Raw genomic sequence first — 19,678 nt, forward strand, 5'->3', positions numbered from 1 at the left:
ACGAACAACAATTCTTTTTTTTTAAGATGGATTTAATATTAATAGCTTGTAGATTAATGGTTAATAGTCTATAAACATATTATAAACATAGGTGTTCTTCTCACAAAAAAAAGGTGGTAAGTGGATACGTTTAATTCAACGTAATATATTCCTAAAATTCATAAAGATCTTATCTAAATGCATTAACAGACATTGTTTTGCTTTGTAAAAGCCAAGAGTTCACAGATAAAGTTTGCAAAATTCCTCAGTTCACACACAGAGACGTGTGCGATTAGAGAAACTAATCATATGGATAATGGATTAAAAGATACTAGAAGAAATTGAGTTGAAACCAGATATAATTAAAGTTAATCACAATTCACATAAATTTATGGTATTCATCAATATTGTTATTTTCATAAATTTATTGTGACAATATATGGTATTCATCAATGTTTTAATGAAACAAATGGCATGGATGAAATGTACTCATTTCATAGCAATTGATTCCTACTTCATTTCATTCTCAAAATAAAGTCATTTTTTCTTTTGACAAAAACAAACCAACCATCTTAATCCCTTTAATTTACTTTTATGATCTTCATTTATCTATTTTACTTTTTCTCTATTTAATTAACAAAATACTATGGGATTTAAGGAATAACCACCTCACTAAGAATGAGGATGAGAATGGAAATGGTAAAGGAAGAGAGATCTATAGATCAAAGAATACATGCAATTCTCAAAATGGATATGAATATATGGAATTAGTTTTTGTAAAAAATTAGTTTAGTTTTTAAATTAAATACTTTCTTTTATCGAAATAACCTTGATGTTTGTAAAGAGGATTAGTATGAGAGCAATAGATAAGAAAAAGATAGAACATTAAATTTTAATCTAGTATTGGATTTCAATGAAAGGGCACCTACATGAAGATCTTTATTAAAGATAATGGCAGACAATTGGATTAATTTCAAAAAAGTAGGTTGAATAGCTAAGTAACAAATGGCAAAAACACATACCCATGAATTATCTATAAATATAGATTCAGTGATAGCATTATTCTCATCAAAAACCAAAATAATTTCACGAGAAAAATGAGTTCCAAAGTGCTTCTTCTTCTTGGCCTTTTCTTAGCTGTGGCTCTTCTGATTTCTTCAGTAGTTTCAGCCAGAGAGCTTGATTCTGTTGATCCATGTATGCATTTTTTTTCTTTTTCTAACATACTATACTATATGTGGTGTGTTTGTGTAGTTCAAGAACTAATTAAAATAGAGATAACAAGTTTTCGGAATTAATTTTGTAACATCTCATATTTTTTAAATATGATGCAAGAATGCTACTATTAAAATGAAAAATAGCATAAAATTAATCAAGTATGATGACATGAAATGAGTTATCATTTGGAGAAGTTGCTAAACTAGTTTGATCATTTGTTTTTACACAGCCGAAGGGCGCGGCGGACACGGCGGTGGCGGTGGAGGAGGCCACGGAGGCAATGGAGGGGGAAACGGAGGCGGCCATGGAGGAGGACACGGAGGCAACGGGGGCGGCCATGGAGGCGGTGGAGGAGGTCACGGCGGCGGCCATGGAGGCGGTGGAGGAGGTCACGGCGGCGGCCATGGAGGAGGCAAAGGTGGGAATTACTGAAGCTGAGACTCAGAACTTAGCAGTTACTTACTAGTGTGTATCTAACATGCGATGAATAAAATGTTATGGGTATAGTTTGAGGCTCATGTTTATGTACTTCTATTATGTACTCTTGTTAATTAAGTTATTTTTGTCAAACCATATCAAACGGAAACATATCAAACGGGATATTCCCACCAAGAGAGAAGATTGTGGAACAATTGATTTCCATAGATTGATTCAATTGTATAATGCCCTAGAATAGAGTGATTGATTACATTTATGGTATTACCATAAATAGAGATAAATCTACACTATATATTGAAGGGGATCTTGTAATACATTCAAGATCATCCAAGAAATACACATCTTCTACTCACAAACTCTTCTTTCGCCAAGATGAACATCGCCTCTCTCGATTACCATCGATAAGATGATATCAGAGCAAGTTGATATTCAGGCTTGAGACTCAGAACAATGTCATCATAGTCTCGAGTACCTTTCCCGACCTTTTGAATCCTGCAAAATAGCCAACAAACAAGATGTCAGAATCTGAAAACCCCTCAAACAAAAACTCAAACAGCCCCGTCATCCTCCCTGCAGAACAATTCGCAGGACTTATGAGACTAAGCATGTCTCAAAACTCTCCAAAACAACAGCCCCAATTCGAAACCCAACCAGAATCATTGGGCGACATAAATCTGAAAACCAAGCTCGATGGGGAGAACTACCCCCTATGGGTGAAACTAATGGAACAGGCCATCGGGGGGAAGGGGTTGACCTCTCACATCTCTGGAGTTTCAAACCCCCCCTCCCACCGACCAACCCAAACTATACAAGATGGTTGCAACGAGATCACTGTTGCTTCAACTGGATCATCAACAACATCGACGTCAGCCTCGTGAATGAGGTCTCCCAATACGAGACGGCTCAAGATCTGTGGGAGAATCTGGCCATCACGTACGGAAGCGGAGCCGGCCCATTCCAAATTTCAAACCTGCATCAACAAGCATACGGGATGAGACAAGGAAACTTGTCGTTGGAAAGTCTGTGGCAGAAGTTCCAAGACTTATGGATATCCATTGACAGCCGAGACCCCAACCCAATGGACACCCCATCCTCAATCGAAAAATACAATCAAAATACCCAACGACACAGGCTGTATCAGTTTTATACGGGCCCTCGACAACCGATACGACACAATTAAACGGGAGATCTTGAACATGGACCCGATTCCCACAGCCAGGAAAGCTTACAGACTGGTCAGACGGGAGTCCGTCAATGGGCGGCTGATGAATCTAGAAACAAAGGACTCTGGAATCGGCGTCGGCCTCACCACATTTGACCGGAGCCGAGTGCACTCCATCCAAGGCGCAGGACACCAGCCTCAGCCAACGAAACCCTACCGGCGAGATGAAGACAAAAGCAAGCTGATGTGCAGCCACTGTGGGGGTAAGAAGCACACGAAGAAAACGTGCTTTCACCTCCACGGATTCCCGGAATGGTGGGAGGAGATGAAAAAATCACGCCAACAGAGGAATGGACACCGAAACCACGGCGGTGGTGGCGGAAGAGCAGCGGCAGCCGTAACGATCAGTGACCAAGCCACCTACGCCGATACATCGTCGGGCGGCGTCGGTCCAACGATGGTAAACGTCGAAGGCAACAACAGAAGCAAGGCAACACCAGAAGCGACGACAGTCGCCTCTGTATCGGCGGTAAGGGTGTGGTCCGAAGGTACAGTGACTGGAGACACCATCACCGTCCACGGGCTGACGGCGACGACTAGGGTTCCCACTGGAGAAGACCCATCGGCGGCTAGGGTTCCGAAATTGAAGGCGGCTAGGGTTCACAAACAAAACCCTGAAATTCCTTTAAATACCGCAAAGTCTTGCAAATCCCAAACCAACCCCAAAACAATCCAAGATTCACGCTCTGAACCCCCAGATTTTCCTAAATCCCATGCCGACCCCCGAACCCGAAATGTCTCTCACAAAATACCCCAGAACTCCCACAAATTACAACCTAACCCCAGAACACGAAAACCGCCCGTTTTTTACCCCCCAAAACACCAAAAATTCCAATCTGACCCCCACATAGCAAAACCTTACAAATTACTCCCCAAACTTCTGAAAATTTGGAAAACATACCCTCTATACCGTGCAAAAATTCCTTCGATGCCTTAGCTTGTTCCTCAAAGTCCCAAACCGGCCCAAAAGATACCCATTGGATTTTTGATTACGGGGCAACGGACACAATGTCGTTTGATGCCTCAGATTTTTTGAACCTCTCAAAATCCACCAAATCCTATGTCCAAACAGCCAGTGGGGACCTAGCTCGAGTACAAGGGGCCGGAACAATCGATATTTCGCCTACTTTACGCCTGTCTAACTGTCTTTTTGTACCATCATTGTCACACAAGCTCCTATCTATCAGTCATTTGACTAAGGAGATTCATTGCAAACTACTAATGCAACCCCGTTTTTGCATGTTACAGGATATCAAGACGGGGACGATAGTTGGGTGTGGCACTGAGCGCAACGGACTGTGCTATGTGGATGAGATAGCCCAACAGAGTGCCGCATTGCTGAATCATGGACCGACAGACAGGCATGCTTGGCTTTGGCATCGTCGGTTAGGACACCCATCCATAGGATATTTTTGCATGCTTTTTCCTAAGTTAGTTACTTCCATGAATTCCTTTCATTGTGAAACTTGTCTGTTAGCCAAAAGCCACAGACACACTCTTAAGTTGAACAATACGAGAATGAAACACCCTTTTGCTTTGATACATTCTGATGTTTGGGGCTCTGCTCCTATTATTGGGGGACAAGGCTTTCGGTATTTTGTGCTATTTATTGATGATTATTCTCGCGTGAATTGGATTTATTTTTTGAAGAATAAGTCCGACATTTTTGAAAAATTCACTGCATTTTATACCCTAATTCAAACTCAATATCACCAAAAGATTCAAATCCTTAGGTCAGATAACGGGGGAGAATTCGTCAATACAAAAATGCAAGATTTTTTCTTAGAAAATGGATTAGTTCACCAAACATCGTGTGCCTACACTCCAGAACAAAATGGGGTTGCAGAGAGAAAAAACCGATATATCCTTGAAATTACCTGAGCCCTTCTACTTGACTCCAAAATACCCAAGACATTCTGGCCCGAAGCTGTAGCTACTGCAGTTTACCTTATGAACCGCTTACCCACTGGGATCCTAAACTTCAAATCTCCCTTAGACACTTTCTCCAAACACTTCGAGCTTCCATCATCCTTATCTTTAGAACCTAGGGTGTTCGGGTGTACTGTTTTCGTTCATATTCCTAAACACGAACGGACCAAATTTTCACCATGTGATCTCAAATGTGTTTTTCTGGGTTATGGCAAAAATCAGAAAGGGTATAGATGTTATGATCCAACCACTCGACGCTTACATACCACCATGAACTGTGATTTTGTGGAAGGAGAATACTTCTACAGCCAACCTAGTAGTCAGGGGAGACACAACCTTCAGATGATCATCCGAACAATGACCTACTATATTGGCTACATACACCCATACTTAACACTGGTCCAAGGGAAACCAACTTAGGGGGAGAGCCACAGCCAAGCCCTGTCTTAGACGTTGGTCCAACAGAGGAGGTTAACGACACCACCGGGCCGTCAAATCCAGTAGTACAGTACGGAGAGCAACGTGACATTGACCAAAGATCAACCCCGACTTCGATTCCTGAGGTAAATAGTTCAAATAATGATGAGAGTATATCTTCAGAGAATACTAACGTTGATAGGAACAATGGAGTCGAGTGTGAAACCTGTAGCAGTAATAGAGATATGGAACAACAATACGAGCTACCTCCAAGAAGTACAAGAGGAGTTCCACCTCGGAGGTACTCACCAAAATGGAAGGGAAGAAGGACCAGATATGCGGTGGCCAATACAACACAGGGACAGCTATCAGAAATGACCCGAGCATTCGAAGCCGCCCTATATGACGAAGAGGAAATTCCTCAATCATTTGGAGAGGCATCAAAACATAGACACTGTCAAGAAGCTATGAAGAAGGAGATAAATGCTCTCATAAAAAATGAAACATGGGAGAAGTGCACATTGGCTAATGGGAAGAAGCCAGTTGGATGTAGGTGGATCTTCACCATTAAAAGAAGAGCCGATGGTTCAATCGAGAGATACACACAAGTGTATGGAATAGATTATGAAGAAGCCTTCTCTCCAGTTGCAAAGCTCAACACCGTCTGAACTTTATTGTCTGTAGCAGCATGCAAAGACTGGCCCCTGCACCAGTTCGACGTCACCAATGCCTTCCTTCATGGAGAATTAGAAGAAAATAAGGAAGTCTATATGGAAATGCCACCAGGCTGTTCATCAGAATTCGGAAAAGGCCAAGTATGTCGTCTAAGGAAAACCTTGTACGGGCTAAAGCAATCTCCAAGAGTCTGGTTTGGAAGATTTTGCCAGGCAATGGCTAAACAAGGGTTCAAACAAAGTCAGTCAGATCACACGCTCTTCACGAAGAAAAGAGGAGATAAAATCACTTGCCTAATCATCTACGTGGACGACATGATCATCACAGGAGATGACAATGAAGAAATTCAAAGCCTGAGAGAAAACCTGTTCAAGGAATTCGAAATGAAAGATCTAGGAGCATTGAAGTACTTCCTTGGAATAGAAGTGTTGAGAGCCAGACACGGAATATTTCTAAGGCAAAAGAAGTATGTCCTAGATTTGTTAACAGAAACAGGCTTATTGGAGTGTAAGCCGACAGAAACCCTCATGATCCCAAACCATGGCTTAAAATGGAAGAAGGAGCTGTACTTGAAGACGGCGAGCGGTATCAGCGACTAGTGAGAAAGCTTATCTACCTATCCCACACTCGGCCAGACATTACTTACGCAGTTGGTATAGTAAGTCAGTTCATGCATCGACCACAAGCTGACCACATGGAAGCAGCCTTGAGAATCGTCCGATATCTGAAAGGAACAGTGGGTTATGGAGTATTCCTAGCTAAGAGAGACACTGGAAGTTGACGGATACACTGATGCGGATTGGGCAAGCAATCCCGTCGATAGAAAGTCCACATGAGGCTATTTCACTTTTGTAGGAGGCAATCTCGTTACATGGAGAAGCAAGAAGCAAAAAGTGGTGGCCCTATCTAGTGCCGAAGCAGAGTTCAGAGGAATCAAGAGTGGACTCATGGAGATCATGTGGCTAAGAAGGTTGTTAACAGAAATTGGCTACCCACCTACACGGAAGAGTCAACTATTCTGCGACAACAAGGCAGCGATCAGTATCTCCGAAAATCTGGTGCAACACGATGGAACTAAACATGTGGAAGTTGACCGACACTTCATTAAAGAAAATCTTGAGACAGGCACCATTGAGTTCCAGTTTGTATGCTCAGAAGAACAGCTAGCAGACATCTTGACCAAAGCAGTTCATCTGAAAGCCTTCAAGGAGATTTTGGGCAAGTTGAGTATCTGAGATACCGTTTCTCAACTTGAGGGGAGTGTCAAAACATATCAAACGGGATATTCCCACCAAGAGAAAAGATTGCAGAATAATTGATTTCCATAGATTGATTCAATTGTATAATGCCCTAGAATAGAGTGATTGATTACATTTATGGTATTACTATAGATAGGGATAAATCTACCATATATGTTGAAGGGGTTGTAATACATTCAAGATCATCCTAGAAATACACAACATCTTCTACTCACAAACTCTTCTTTCGCCAAGATGAACATCGCCTCTCTCGATTACCATCGATAAGAATTTTTCAAAAAAAAAAACATGTGATGGTTATGATTAGATGCTAATCGATCCTAATCTTTAGTGGTTTTATCAGATTTATTACTAACATTTGATAATTGTATATAGTGATATTGATAGTAAATATCACGAAATACGAGTGAATTTTACATTTTCCGCGAACTTCAAACTTAGTCCACCTGGATTATCCAAAATGTTACATATAATTCGATTTCCAAAATGTTACATATAATTCGATTTCGTTGAAATAGTAAATGCGAGGAATACAAAACATGATCAAAGTTCATGATTTTTACAATTAGTTTTAAATATGTGGAAAAAATTCGAAGTTCGGTTGTAATTCGAGATATTAGTGATCAATAACTCTTATATCAATTATATCATAGTTTTGTTAACATACCCAACCCATCTCGAAATCATCGGGTTCTTATCGGGTCCCAATTCAACGGGTATCGGATTCATGCGGATTATCGTGTCATCCAAAAAAAAGTCAACCCTCTGTTAATAATAGTAAGTTACTCTATACAATATATTTTGACACGACACGATGACGACTAAAACATGATATTATACTATTAAAACATGATATTCAAGATAAAATAAGATATTATAAAAATAAAATAAATAGTTTCTTAAATAAAAACAATTAAATTAAATATAATACTAAAGTATAGTAATATTAAATCTAAATAATTAAAATAATTGGTTTTTAATAAAATTAAAGTTAATATTTGTTTAATTTAAAATTATTAATTACTATTTTTTAATTATTAAAATTAAAGTATAATATTTTTTAATTAATTAAAATATAATAGATAATCCGACACGAACATGAATGTTTAAGATTTGTGTCCTTATAAGGTCGAAGCACCATTATATTTTTACTATTTTGAGATATTCATGAGTAAACATCTCATTTTATTTTTATTTTCTCCCTGTGCTATTTAATTCAGGGACGGACCCAGCATGTATCAAGAAGGGGCAAATGCCCCTCCTCCATTTTCTTCGCATATATATAATTTATATAATATAAAATTTATTTAGTTTAATTTCTCATTAATTGCCCCATCTAAAATACTTGAATTTTGTCTATGTATATTTTTGCCCCTCCCAGTATAAATTCCTGGCTCCGTCCCTGATTTAATTGTAAATAAAATTTTATATTTTAAGCAACAAAAAAAATGACTACAGTCTACTTGGCGACTTCATATTATACTCCCTACCAATATACTGAGACTGACAGCGGTATTATCTACTACTCGACTCTATATTATGCCTACAAATAATGCTTTGTCGGAACTCTATGGTATACTTTGTGTCAGTTTTTTTATTTATATTTTTCCTCCGTGGGACCAATTATTAAACAATTTAATAATGGTAAATTTAGATTTTATTATATTCCAAGTATATGTAAAATTGAAATTAAAAGTATTCTAAATTTATCAATAATGCAACAATTAATTAGATTTTAATAGAATCTAATAATCAATTAAATCGACAACATTCTATGTGCAATAGAAAATTTACCAATAATAGAAAATCTTAATAAACTCAAGAACCTCAAAAATCAACATTGTTCCAATCGTAACGAGAAATAATTCCTTTTTTATGATGGTTAATATTAATTGCATATATATTTAAGTTTAATAGCTTATAAACATGTTATAAAATTTTGGGGCTCTTATTATTTCCCACAAAACAAGGTGGTACGTGGATATGTTAAATTCAATTTGAAACCAGTTTTTCTACATCTATATGTCCCACAAGATTTCAAAGATCTCTACTCATATCTAAATGCATTAACAAACTTTGTTTTGTTTTTCAAAAGTCCACAGTTCACACAGAGCCTCTCGACATTAACTTTGTTTTGTTGTGCAAAATTCCTCAGTTCACACACAGCCGAGAGAAACCAATCTTGCTATGGAGTCAAACAAAAGAAGAAAAATATGCTCGAGTTGCAATTGGGGAGAAAGAGAATCGCAAATTATAAAATATGAATTGGGATATAAACAACATCACATAATATTGTTATTCTCGTGTCCAAAATAAATGTTTCATTTATCGTAAATTAGAATGAGGATAGACCTAGCAACCAAAGAATACATGCAATTTCTCCGTCCTGAAATGCTGTCCACTTTTGTCATTTTGGTCCGTCCGCAAAATATTTTCCACTTTATTAAACTAATAATAAACATAGAACTCATATTCCACTCACTTTTCTTTATATTTCTTAAAACTCACACTGAGTCAAATGTGGATAATATTTTCGGACGAAAAGAGTATTTGTGAAGACTCAAGTATCGTGGGCAGATGGAGTAAGAGAAAACAAGAACATTTACAAGCTGATCGATTATGTTTAGAAAGAAAATTAAATATATTGTGATCCCTATAAAATTTAATAAAAAAGGGGCATAAGGGCATCTCCAGTGGTTTTCGCCCAGCAATAGCCCAGCCACAAACTCCTCCTGCCATATCATCAGCACTAAAAATCCTCCTGCCACATCATCAGGACAAGCAAATAGCCCAGCAATAGCCTAGCCACATCACCCCTAATTATATAAAACAAATAATTGACAATCACACAAAATACGAAATTAAATTTACGACACAGATACGGGAAAATCCAATTATTTTATTTAAATTTTAAAAAAGTACATTTAAAAAAATTACATAATTAAAAAAAACTAACGCCGTGCAATCCTCTGCGCCCACAACTCTTCAATTAAATCCTTTTGGAGTCGAATATGAGCATCCGTTTGGCGCATGTCGGCATGTGCTTGGAGGAGGCCGGCTTCATCGTGCGAGACCCCATTTCGTACGTTGGGGGCGGCTATGCCGTGGCTTGGACCGGCTTCATTATCGTCGTTGGCCCAACTAGTCAGTCGTACACCTTCATCTTCAACAATCATGTTGTGCATGATAATACAGGCGTACATTATATCAGCAATGCAGTCAATATGCCACAAACGCGTTGGACCCCTAATTGCCGCCCATCGAGACTGGAGCACACCAAATGCGCGCTCCACGTCCTTGCGCGCCGATTCCTGGCGTTCCGTAAAGTAGGCCTTCCTCTCATCCGATGCACATCTGATCGTCTTCAAAAAGACGGGCCACCTAGGGTATATCCCATCCGCCAAGTAGTAGCCCATATCATGCTGGGTCCCGTTGGCGACAAAACTGATGGCCGGACCGACGCCCTGGCACTGCTCGTTGAAAAGGGGTGACGAGTTGAGGACGTTGAGGTCGTTGTTCGACCCGGCTATCCCAAAATACGCATGCCAAACCCATAGCCGATAGTCAGCAACGGCCTCCAGGATCATAGTGAGATTCTTTCCCTTGTAGCCGGTCGTGTAGAACCTCTTCCAGACAGCGGGACAGTTCTTCCACTCCCAGTGCATATAATCTATGTTGCCTAACATACCCGGGAACCCATGCTTCTCCCCGTGCATCTGCATCAGATACTGACAGTCTTCACGAGTAGGGCTTCGAAGTTACTGATCACGGAAAATTTCAATCACGTCATGACAGAAATACTTCATACATTCAAGGGCAGTCGACTCACCGATGTGGAGGTACTCGTCCCACATGTCTCCCGCGCCTCCGTAGGCCAACTGCCTGATTGCCGCAATGCACTTTTGAATAGGTGTGTGGCCAGGTATGCCAGCCGCATCGTGCCTGAAGTGGAAATACAGATATCGCTGCTCCAAGGCTTTAACAATACGCATAAACAGGGCGCTGCTCATCCTAAAACGACGCCTGAAAGGGTTGTCGTTGAACCGCGGCTCCTATGCGAAGTAGTCTACGTATAGGCGCTGATGTGCAGCTACGTGATCACGTTCAATCACTGTTCGACGGTGGACAACTGGTCGTGGTCGAGGTACCGCCGGCTGCAAGGCCCTCTGCATCAGCCGATCAATCTCACGGTTCGTATAGGCCTCTAACGCTTCGTTCATTCGACGTGCATACTCATCAGCATCCCCACCACTACCACTACTACTACCACCAACGTTGCTCATTTCTCGTTGTTGATCTTGTACAGAAATTAAGATAGAGAGAGTACTCGTTAAAACAAGTGGTACGAATGAAAATGACGTGCAAATCGCGTATATATAGTGTTTGGAAAATTTTAAAAAAAATTAAATTCGCTCGCCGAATGTTCGCCGGTCCTGACCCTACAATGGCGGCGAGCAGACCGGCGAGCGCATCGGCGAGCGCTTGCGAATCGGCTAGCGCTAGCCGATTTTTTCGCCGAAATGCGCTCGCCGGTTCCAATGGTTCGACGAGCGGACCGGCGAGCACCGAAAATCGGCTAGCCTGCTCACTCGCCGCCATTGGAGATGCTCTAAATTCGTGCCACGGAATACGTTAGAAGTCAAAGAGAATGACTTTTGGGTAAAGTTGTTGGAATAGCCACCTAACAGTGGTCCTTACCACAATATGTGACAAAAACACATGCTCAAAATTTGGCTATAAATAGAGACCAGTCGCAGCATCACACTCATCAAAAACAAAAATCAAATCCTATTTTGAGTAGAAAAAATGAGTTCCAAAGCGCTTCTTCTTCTCGGCCTTTTCTTGGCTGTGGCTTTTCTGATTTCTTCAGAAGTTGCTTCAGCTACAGACCTTGCTTCCGTTGATCCATGTAACCAATATTTTCTTTTTCCAAACAAGTTTTCTTATTAAATTTTGTAAACACTCATTTTTGTTTGCATCTGTATTATTAATAAAATGTACAAATAATAAACTATTCTCTATATTATTCTCTCTCACTTTAACTATTTATTATTATTATTTTTCTCAAAAAAGAAGTGTTTCATTTCTAATGTGAGAGAAAGTGGCTAAACTAGTTTGATCATTTGTTGCACACAGCCAAGGAAACCGATGGGCGCGGCGGATACAATCGTGGTGGTGGCGGATACGGTGGTGGAGGCTACGGAGGTGGCCGTGGAGGTGGCGGATACGGTGGTGGAGGCTACGGAGGTGGCCGTGGAGGCGGTGGAGGTGGCCGTGGAGGCGGTGGAGGTGGCCGTGGAGGTGGACATGGAGGCTACGGAGGGGGCAAGGGCGGAGGAGGCCACGGAGGCAAGCGTGGTGGGCGCGGAGGCCACGGTGGAGACGAAGGTGGCAACTGATGTCCCCACAGATGACGAGACTCAAGAATTAAGCCATTGTTAGTGTTTATGTAAAATGCTATGAATAAAATGCAATGGCTGTATTTTATCTCGTGTTGTACACTTCTACTTCTGTTATATGATGGCTATTAACAAATGCATGCAAATCCATCCTAATTACTCCCCCGTCCCATTAAATATGCAACATTTACTTTTCAGCACAGGATTTTATGTAGTATTGTTTTGTGAGTTAATGAAGAGTGAATAAAGTAAGAGAAAATAAAAAGTAGAGAGGATATTGTTTCCATTTTTAGAAACGTTTCATTTTTAATTGGACAGACTAAAAAGGAAAACGTTTCATTTCTAATGGGAAAGAGGGAGTATATCAACCGTTATTGGTCATAAAACAAGAAATTCAACGAAAATAACTAACTTGGATAGTCAACACTCAATCTAAATTTTGTTTAGAAAAAGAAGTTCATTCTCCAATGAACGAGGAAAAATATTGACGTGGACCTTAATTAGTTAATTTTATTTGGATTATGGTTTAAACGCAATGTGTATGTGAAACAAAATAATACTCCTTCCATTTCCCGGTCATTTTAGAAAATTAATAATGGAGTAGTTAAAATGAAAAAAAAATAAAGTACAAAAGAGAATAATGAAGAGAAGACCCATTTCTATATTATTTTCTCTCTTATTTTACTTTTTCTCCATTTTAGCTATTTATTACTATTCTAAAATAACTGTGAAAAAGAAGTGTGTCAAATACTGTGGAAAGGAATTATAGAACAATGTTACTCTTTTTGTGTGTTATTTGTAGTTTCATTTTGATAAAATGAGACATTTTCTTATGGAGATAGGATAATAATTTATTTTTTACTTAGAACTAACTATATGAAAACTTAATAAAGATCCTGATAGATTTGGTAAGTTAAAAGTAATGATTTAAATATGGATTGCGATAAAATCTGAACTGATTTAAATGTAAACAATGAAAGGATTTAGGAAAGGACTAAATTCGACCATTATTTCATGAATGTATATTCCGATAAGTTTTACTGCATCGATCAACAAAAATCATTAGCATACGTTTTTATTTTGGATTGTCATTAAAATTATTTTCAAGTAAGAATCTCTGAAATGTCTTATTTTCAACTAATAATATTTCAAGTTCTTTTTTTCTTGTCTATTTATTTTTATTAGTTTGCAAAATTGACTCCCTTCATCAACTATTACTTGTCACTGATTTTTTTTTATCCGTCCAATAATACTAGTCACGTGCACTTACTATTTCTGCTACTGAACCTCATATTCCATTAACTTATTTCATTTATATTTTATTATAATACTGATACTAATATATAATAGAACATAAATTCCACGAACTTTTTTAGCTCATTCTCATTTCATATGTTAAAATCCGAGCTAGGTCAGTTGTGACAATTAATGGCGGATGGATGAGTATCTTATTTATCATTATCAATCCCTCCATTCATAAAATAATGTAAACATTTGTCATTTTTGTCCATTCATGAAATAATGTCCACTTTTACTTTTTTTTCCTTTTATGATAAGTGGTCTCATTTTCCACTAACTCTTTACACGTTCAATTTATTACTATAAAACTAATAATAAAAATGAAATTCATATTACTCCCTCCGTCCCATAGTAGATGTCACACTTTCCTTTTTAGTTTGTCCCACAAAAGATGTCATATTTCTTCTTTTAGAAAAAGTTCCATCTCACATCAATTATAAAATTATATTTTCTCTTACCACTTAACACACAAAATAACATCTCCTAAAATCCCGTGTCATCTCACAAGTGTGACATCTACTATGGGACGGAGGGAGTACTAAATTTTTTCATCCAATTTTTCTTACATTTTTTAAAAATTCACATCGAATTAAAATGGGAATTTAATTTTTTTAAAACCGATAATAGTAGTATTATAATAAAAAGTCAATATTGTACACTAGAAAATGACCACAGCCAAAGCTATTTGAATGCCTTTTGTCGGAACTCTATGGGCCTTCATAGAATGGCCCAAGTCTATTAAATTCATCGACAAGGACAGTACTACTACGCGACTTTTCATTTATTTTCTTTATTATGCCGACTAAAGTTATCCTATATTTTTAATATAGAACAATTATATACTCGCTCTATTCTAGGGATATCAATCGGGCCGGCCCGTCGGGTTTCGAGCCAACCCTACTCGGGTTGCGGGTCAATCGGGTGCGGGTTAATCGGGTTGTGATTTCTTTCGGGTCATAAAAGCTCAGCCCTAACACTAAAAGCTCGGGTTTCGGGCTAGCCCATCGGGTTAATCGGGTTGCTACCGATAATATTAACATGCGATCAATCCAATAAATAATAATTAAAATTACTAATATTCATACAATGTAAAACATTTAATTATGATATATTTGAGATATATGCTTAAACTCAATCATAAACATGATCAAATACTAATATTTGAGATATTTCGTAGAATTTTAATGCGTGTTTTTTAGAAATTTAAATATTTTTTTTGTGAATTTGAAGTTTTTAATTTATTTATCAATTATTATATTAATAAAAATTCAATATATAATTTGTATATTTAATATAAAATTGAAAGTTATTTTTTTAGGTAAAATTAATCAATGAAATGTCGAATTAGGAGTAAAAAATAGAATAATAGAAATTTTATCGGGTTTTCGGGCCAGCCCGTCGGGTTTTCAGGTCTGGCCCTAATGGGTTGCAGGTTAATCGGGTGCGGGCTAATCGGGTTTTGATTTTATCGGGCTAGAAATTTCCAACCCTAACCCTATAAATTTGGCGGGCTATTCGGGTCAGCCCACGGGTTACGGGTTACATTGACATCCCTACTCTATTCTATATTGAATAAGAAAATGTATTTTTAATTGTCATACTAAACCTAACATAATATTTTTAAAATAAAAATAATATTATCTCTATTTTTTTCCCTTACTTTATTTTCTTCATTTAAATTACAAAATAATAGTATATAAAATTTCATACCGAAAATTAAAGGTGGGCAATAATAGACAGTTTAGATTTGATTAGATTTCACAAATGTTGAAAAGTCTTCTGAATTTATCTCATGACTGGATATTGGCGCATTGGAACATTTAGATTTAAATCTCATTAGATTAGAATTAAAACTTTGTAGGGGAGTGATCAATTGTTAACTCATCATTTAATTACTAACTACAACTAATTTAAGACTATAGGATTTTAGAAATAATGTGGTCTGCAATTTGCCATGTGTAATTTCGTTTTTCATTTTTTAATATTAAAGAGATAATACCAACTATCAAATTTAAGGTTTAGAAACACAATGTCAATACGGTGTATGAAATTATATAAGCATTGTATTGACATATTATGTGACGTATATTGATATAAAGATGTTAACGAAATTTATGAAAATTTTAGAAATTTTTTCAAATATTGATATCGAAACATATGCAAGTGAGATCTCGTTAGAATCCTTATGAAATTATCTTTAATTTGATATAAGTTGTGCGAAAAAATAATTTAAATCGAGAAAGTTATATGCGTTTTAGAGTTATGAGATATTTTTCAATTAGTACCCTTATTGACGTTTTTTATTGATCGACATTTCGGAGCTGATGATCTAGTCACTTGATTTCAATATCTAAGAGCATCCACAGTGGTTATAGTCCAGCAATAGCTCAGTCATAGCCTAGCCACAAACTTCTCCTGCCACATCATCAATACTAAAAATCCTCCTGCCACATCAGAAATAGCCCAGCCATAGCCTAACCATATCATAAATAGCCCAGCCACATCAATAGCCACATCACTAATAACACAATATACGGAATTTAATTTACGAGACATATACGGGAAACATTAATAATACTATTTTAATTTTTAAAAAAAAGTACAATAAATTAAAAAAGTACAAAAATTTTTAAAAAGTACATTAATAAAAAAAATGACATTCAAAATCGCAAAAAGTACATTACTTAAAAAAGTACATATTGGGTGCCCAACCCCGCATCGCCGGGAACCCCCCCCCCCCGGCGGACTCCCTCCGGTCGGCATCCCGGGTAGCATCTGCTGCCACGGGTACATGTTGTAATACCCGGGCATCTGATTCCATCCGCCTCCAACGGGGATTGGGGGAGTTTGAGAACCGTTCGTCCCTGAACTAGGCTCGTTGTTCAGATCCATTTCTCGGTGTTGATCTTGTATAGAAATTAAGATAGAGAGAGTACTCGTTAATACAAGTGGTGCGAATGAAAATGAAGTGCAAATCGCGTATATATAGTGTTTCAAAAATTAAAAATAAAAAATAAAAAATCTGCCGGGCTATGCGCTGGGCGATCCGGGCGCTGCAATGGAGCCGAGCGGATCGCCCAGCGCATAGCCCAGCGGATTTTGACCGCCTAGCGCTAGGCGAAATTGATTTCCGGAAAACCGCTCGGCGGTTTTCGGCTCCTCCAATGGTTCGCCTAGCGACCGCCTAGCGCCGGCGCTCGGCTAGGCGGTGCGCTAGGCGCCATTGTGGATGCTCTAATGGCTATTATTTAATTATAGTTAGCAATTAAATATTGAATTGGCAATATAACACTCTCCAATTTTATAGTTAGCAATTAAATATTGTTTTTGAACGATAACATATTCAAGCCTCATTAGCTTTCTACCCAATTACTTTATATTTCCTAAAAATTATCTTAAAGATTTAAATTTCACACAATTCTCTCAATTAAAAGTAAAAGGTAATTTTACTAAGATTCTTGTAAAATCCTATTTGCATATGTTCACATATTTTTTTATAGTATCAAAAATGACGAGTGTTAACTATAAGAAAGAATAATTTCCTAATAAATTTAGTTCTGCATTAGTGCAACCATATATAAATATTTGTACTAAAAGATTCAAATGAAAAGCTCATGAAAAAGGAGAATTCTCTATTATGAAGATCAACATGAATACATTTTGTTACTGAATGAATACATAATAAACCACAAATTTTTTTTCTTGTAAATATGATTTTATCAGTCTTTACATGGAGAAACTTTTTTGTGCTGAACAATAATCAGTATAATAATATATCTATATGCAATAGAAATATTACTAGTGCAGTATGAAGTTTTAATAAACTCAATAACTTCAAAACTCAATATTATTTACGAGAGTGAACTACATAAACCATCCCTGACGTTTCTATTTGTTTCACTCCACACCCCTGACGTTTAAAAATATCGCCACAAGTCTCTGGCGTTTAACATAATCACAGATCGGGTTTTTCAGACAAAAATACCCTTTAGCCCTAAAAGGGCATTATGGTCATACCACATGATATTCTGCAGTGGCAGCCTGTACTTTGCAGTTGCTGCTGCAACCTTGGCGTGATTTGACGGCCTAAAAGTTCCTTACCTTCTTCTGATCACTTTTCTAATTCTCTTTTGATTTGTCATTGTTATTTGAATTTTCTGTGTTTATATAATCAATTCAATTACTACAATTTATCAATTAAATATCATCACTAACATTTCATTCAGTACACATGATTTATTTTCTGGGTATATATAGTGCAATGGCAAGCAAATTAATACTTACAATATTATTGTAGTAATTGAATTCATTATAATTTACTTTTCCGACTATTGATATTTACTCCAACAAATACTAAAATATTGAATTTTCTTTTTTTATTTGGAGATATGTTGAATTTTCATTAAAGAATAATTACTCAATAAAATTTTGGTCAATCTCATAAAGTTTGAAATTAGAATATTAAATTACAAACTTTCAATTTAATGTTGGCATATTTATAATGATAGTATGTTTTATTAAAATAAGAGAAACAGAGAAAAATATATTCTAATAAAAAATTAAAAACATAATTTAATATTCTATTTTTAAATAAATTAACTAGATTTTGACTAACTTTTTATCATTTAAATGTAAAAAATAGCATATAGTAGTAGTAGTATTCCACATGTAAATAGGATGCAAATTTGGTTATATCAGTGTATTGTAAATCTGCAATTTATTCCCAAATCAATTGGATTAATAAGCATATACGTATTCTTCAAAAAACTTAAATATACAAAAAGTAAAGGTAAATTAAAAGTGGACCCCCCACACAGCGGTAAATTAAATGCTCACAATTACTTCTTCCCATTCCCTTTCGTTTCCCTTTCGTTCCCTCTCCTTCATTCCTCATTCTTTCTGTAAAAAAAACTTAAAAGATGTAGCTTAGTTGCAGACAGAGGCGGCCATGGTGGGTACCGACCGGCACCGGCCAAGCCCCCGCTGGAGCGGCTGCTTGGCATAGGCTAGGTCCGTCCCTGTGACCAACCAGATACAAGGGATTTTCAACAAGAAATAGGAACAATTTTTTCTAAACAAGAAATACAACACAAAACTTTTCCCTACCTGTTGTTGTCTGGTCTACTCGTTTGCTGACATGGAAGGCTAGCGGCTTTGTTCAATTTGATATCCATTTCCGTTGTAATTTAAGTGCAATGACCAAAATATGCGACCAAATCAAATGGAATCGAAAAAAAGTGATAGTTGAATGTTATCTAATCATGAGTATTCTGGATTAAACTGAAGTTACTGAAGAATAAATGGACAAAATTTAATATGACAGCGATGCAGACCCAGCCTCGGGCAGGGTATGCCTGCAACACACCGGTATTATGTCTAAAATGCCCTGCAAGGCATAAGGGTATGATGAATCCGCGAATTATTGATGATGATGAATGCTCGTAAAAATAAATTACGACACGGTGAATTTACGTGGTTCGATTTACTGAGGTAAATCTACGTCCACGGGAAGAAGGGAGGGCAAGATTGTATTGCTTGATCTGGGATTACAGCTTACAACACAGACTTGCTATATGATTTTATCTCTAGAGAGCTTAACCCTTTTCTATCTGATCTAAGTTCTATTTATACATTGAACTAAGATCGTGGTTTGCAGCCCCACTAACAAGATCGTGGGTGAGCAATAACTGCTCAATAACTGCTTCATATCACTAAATAGATCGTGGGTATAGTGGAGGTCGTGGAGGCCTTTCATGAGTCCACTAACTCCTAGTTCGGTCGAATGCTGAGACCGAACTGCTGGACTTTACCGATCAACTCTTGCCGATCTGAGAGGAGAGCTT

General features: G+C 37.5%; 1 protein-coding gene across 1 annotated transcript; it reads left to right on the forward strand.

Moving 5' to 3' along the window:
* The first annotated feature begins 11,910 nt into the window (after nt 1-11,910).
* Nucleotides 11,911-12,672, forward strand: LOC121778628 (cold and drought-regulated protein CORA-like). Its single transcript, XM_042176014.1, has 2 exons — nt 11,911-12,046; nt 12,274-12,672. Exons 1-2 carry the CDS (start codon nt 11,944-11,946, stop codon nt 12,534-12,536), a joined length of 366 nt encoding a protein of 121 aa, XP_042031948.1. The 5' UTR covers nt 11,911-11,943; the 3' UTR covers nt 12,537-12,672.
* The last annotated feature ends 7,006 nt before the right edge of the window (nt 12,673-19,678 follow it).

The sequence above is a fragment of the Salvia splendens genome, chromosome 19 (assembly GCF_004379255.2).
Source record: "Salvia splendens isolate huo1 chromosome 19, SspV2, whole genome shotgun sequence".
Taxonomy (NCBI): Eukaryota; Viridiplantae; Streptophyta; class Magnoliopsida; order Lamiales; family Lamiaceae; genus Salvia; species Salvia splendens.